This window comes from Merops nubicus, unplaced genomic scaffold (genome assembly GCF_000691845.1).
Source record: "Merops nubicus isolate BGI_N331 unplaced genomic scaffold, ASM69184v1 scaffold2539, whole genome shotgun sequence".
In the NCBI taxonomy this organism is placed as follows: domain Eukaryota; kingdom Metazoa; phylum Chordata; class Aves; order Coraciiformes; family Meropidae; genus Merops; species Merops nubicus.
This window is the reverse complement of record NW_008628829.1, coordinates 13,183-17,040: the sequence shown is the minus strand read 5'-3', so window position 1 is coordinate 17,040 and position 3,858 is coordinate 13,183. Positions and strand designations below refer to the sequence as shown.

The following is a 3,858-nucleotide window of genomic DNA, read 5'->3' as shown; positions in this document are numbered from 1 at the left end:
GGAGAACCCTGCAGAATTCCAGAGAGAGAGGAACTGTAAGATGAGTCTTCTGCTGACCACTTGTGCAACACAGAAGGATAGTATCATTAGTGGGCAAACCAGCAACCAAAGTCCTCCCTCCACTCTTAAATCATATACCAGAGATCCAAGGTGGCCCAACACTGGAGGAAGGAATAAGTTAATGCACTCACTCACAGCACATTGTGTGAAGAAAGGGATCAAGCTGACTCCAGAACCATGGCGTGGTAGATGGAACCAGCCAGACAAGGAGACCAGTTACGTAGTAGTTCCCCAGAGAGAGACTCATCATCTTGCTCCACCATCCTGAGAGCTCCACTTGCTATGAAGAGTCAGGGAGCCCTTCCAAAAACCAGAATCCACAGACAACACACCCACTGTATAAACAAACCTCAGAACTCCACTGCAAGCAGAGTCAGCTCCTATAACAGTGGCATCTTGCCCACCTCCAAGTTAATGTGGAAGGTGGGGGCATGTGGTAGTGATCTCCTAATCAGTTCCCACCCAAGGCTGGCCAGACCTTGGGTGAAAACCAGTCAGGAGGGTCTTTCTTGCCTGGTCATGGACATCATCCATATGCCAACCCTTGTTCGGGGCTGGGGGTTTAACCCCAGCACTTCAGATGAGAAATGAGATTGAAAGGATCTCAGGTGAAAACTGATGTCTGAAAGAGGGGAATTGCTGGAAGGGTGACAAAGAGACGTTTTGCAAGATAAGGTCTAAAGGGGGGGATAATGGGACATGAAGCTTCAAAAGAAGCAGAGTCTTTTTTTTTTCTCCATAAGGACTGCTCAGATGGTCCCCTTCCCATAGCTAATTGCAATATGAATGTCCCACCCCTCGGCCAGCCCCAAGGCATAGTCAAGAGGAGAAGGGTTCTCAAAGGTTCCAGATTTGACAGCCAGGGTGGTGGTTTGGCACCTGGGTGTGTGGCATCATACCTGGGGAAGTGCTCTCTGGTCCCAAAAAGATGGTAGGAGCCTCGAGATCAAGGAATACTGAATTTCTGCCTTCCTGTATGAAGTGGGGAGGGACCAAAGGACTGACCAATCCTTTTCATTCCTGGAATTTCTTCTTTGTTGCTGTTTTGTATTTCAGCCCTGGGTCCTGTGTCTGAGGGGTGAGAGTTTGGGAGCGATTGCCTGGCACCCCTTTTCTGCACAAAACTGGAACACAAGCAAGTATTTTGCCTCTGGGTGTTGATGGGATTTTGAAGAGTGGATAAAGAACCCAGGATTTGGGACAACAGCACAGCCTGGGGGGGAGGTGTGGGGAAGCTTGCTGACAGGAAATTTCTGGTGTCAGGGGTGTCAGGAGAGGGTGTTGGGTGTCCAGAGGTGCTGGGTGGATGTCACAGCCAGGTCAGGATCTCTGCCTTGGAGCTTCCAGGCTCAGGTGCTGCTGCCTCCATTGCTGGCTGTAGCCATGTGGCTGGCTGACTCCCTCCCCGTGCCACCATCTTTCTGTCCAGCCGCACTCACTCGGTCCCTCTGGAGCATTCCCATGGCCCTGCTGGGTGCCCAGGGCTGATTCACTCACTGCCAGTGTGGCCACCCAGAAGCCCCTGGACAAGACCCCACGGGAGAAGAACCCCCCAGAGAACAATTTGGAGGATCTGAAGCACAGCTCAGAGGAAGGGGAGGAGGAGGAGGAGAAGGACAAGATTGAGGAGGATGAGGAAGATGAAGCTGTGGTGGCCACCACTTTGCCATGTGAGTGTCAGCAGTAGTGCCCTGTGTGTGGGCAGAGCTTCCTGCCCAGCCCAGAGACAGTGAAGCAACAGTGCCCCAATCCTGGCACCCGGCCCTTCGGCTGCAAGAGCTTCCATCGGAGCATGATGCTCATCTCCCACTGGCACGTCCACACCAGCAAGAAGCCTGCTGACTGCAGCAAGAGCTTCTGCCAGGGCTCCCAATCCCTCCATCACCGCCGCAGCCACCCGGGGAGAGGCCGCACGTCTGCAGGTGCTGCCGCCAGAGCTTCCAGCAGAACTCGACACTCGTCGCCCACTGGCACGGCCACGCCGGCGAGAAGCCCTTTGCCTGCGCCGGCTGTGGTGAGAGCTTCAGCCAGAGCTCCAGCTCCAACACACACTGCTGCATCCACACTGTCAAGAAGCCCTTTGTCTGTGACATCTGCTGCAAGACCTTCTCCAAGAGGTCCACCCTCCACCAACACATGTGGGCCTACACTGTTGAAAAGCCCTTTGCCTTTACTGACTGTGGGAAGAGTTTCGCTAGCGAGTCCCACCCCACCCAGCATCGCTGCACCCACACTGGCAGGAAGCCCTTCATTTGCAACAGCTGCAGCAAGAGCTTCTCCAGCAAGTCCAGCCTTATCCGGCACCGCTGCATCCACACCGGGGAGAGATCATGTATCTGTGACAACTGCAGCAAGGGCTTCAGCCACAGCTCCACCTTCACCCATCACCACCCCGCCCACACCAGAAATAAGCCATATGTCTGTGACAACTGCAGCAAGAGCTTCACCAAGAAGTCCACCCTCACCCAGAACATGCGGACCCACAACGGTGAGAAGCCTTTCTCCTGCAGGATCTGCAGCAAGAGCTTCTGCCAGAGCTCCAACCACAAAAAGAACATCCACACCCACACCAGGGACCAGCCTGTGGTGAGGAGGATGCAAATACACCAACCTCAGCGCTCTCGGGGTGAATGTGACACCCCTGGGAGGACCCTTCCAGCCAGCTGAACCAAAATCACCTCTTTTCCACTCAGTTTTCTCAGAGGCTGGGGCCTCCAGCAGTGGCAAACATCTATTAGTGATATTGACAATAATTAGTGATCAGTGGGCACAGGCAGTGCCACCACTGAAGTTAGGCTGAGATTTGCCAGGATACAGCTGTATTTTCCCCAACACTTTGGATTTCCTGGAGGTAAAAAACTCCTGTCTATTCCCTAATTATAATGAGAAAAACTCAAATTTAATAAAATATTGTGGTTTTCTTTTTTGTTTTGATATTTCTTTACAAAATGAACAAATATTTGCAGCATTTCTTCCCTGGGCTCAGGTCTAGAGCTGTGTGCCTAGTTCAGGGGGGGGTGTCTCAGTGAGGGTCTTGGGGAGTCTGACGTGTCTGGGGGGATCTTGGGATCATCTTGATGGTCTCAGGGGGTTCTCATGGAGCCTTGGAATGTCTCAAGGGCTCAGGAGGGCTGCTCCAGGGAGTCAGTGGAACTAAGAGTGGGTAATGGCTGAAGGACCTCACGTTGGACTGTATTTCAGCCAGCCCTGGGGATTTTGGTGCTTTTGGGTTGTCTCAGCAAAGCATCCCCAACCTCATGGAGGTGGGAGTGTCTGGAGGTGGGGTGTCCTGCCCTGGCAACACTCCCAGTTCAGTTGCATCTCTCCCAGCAGGTGAAGCTGGGTACTCTGTTGCTGGCTGGTATGAAACCACAACAGTGAGGAAGCAGAAAAAGCTTTCTGTCATCACGTCGCAGCAGTTCAAGGTCAATGAGAAAGTTCTTGGGGAGGACAGGAACTGTCCTGGCATTTACTGGCCAGCCAAGGCAAACAGGGGGCCAACAGTCTGGAAGATCCTGGGACAACTTGTTAACACAGCTGCCAAGTAGGCCAAGAATGGTAAGAGCTGCCAGGTAGGGAAAATGCCCCCTCCAAGCACAAGCATGATCTCCTCAAATCCCCTTGAGAAGGAGCCTTTCTCTCATGAGGCTGCTGGTCTGAAACTGAGCAAGTTGCAGGACAAAAAGGCAGCAGCAGCCAGGAGGTGGAAGCTGGGGAAGCTGCAAAGGAGGACTTGAGAAAACTTGCCCCAGCACAGGCTCCTGTAGTCTTGCTACTTGCTGAGGAGAGGAAGGGCAG

At 53.0% G+C, this 3,858-nt stretch overlaps 1 protein-coding gene across 1 annotated transcript; it reads left to right on the top strand.

Moving 5' to 3' along the window:
* The first annotated feature begins 1,852 nt into the window (after positions 1-1,852).
* LOC103779146 (zinc finger protein 239-like) lies at positions 1,853-3,608 on the top strand. Its single transcript, XM_008946764.1, is given in 4 exon segments — positions 1,853-1,955; positions 1,958-2,646; positions 3,300-3,339; positions 3,394-3,608. Coding segments are annotated over 4 exon segments (1,047 nt in total).
* Positions 3,609-3,858: the final 250 nt, after the last annotated feature.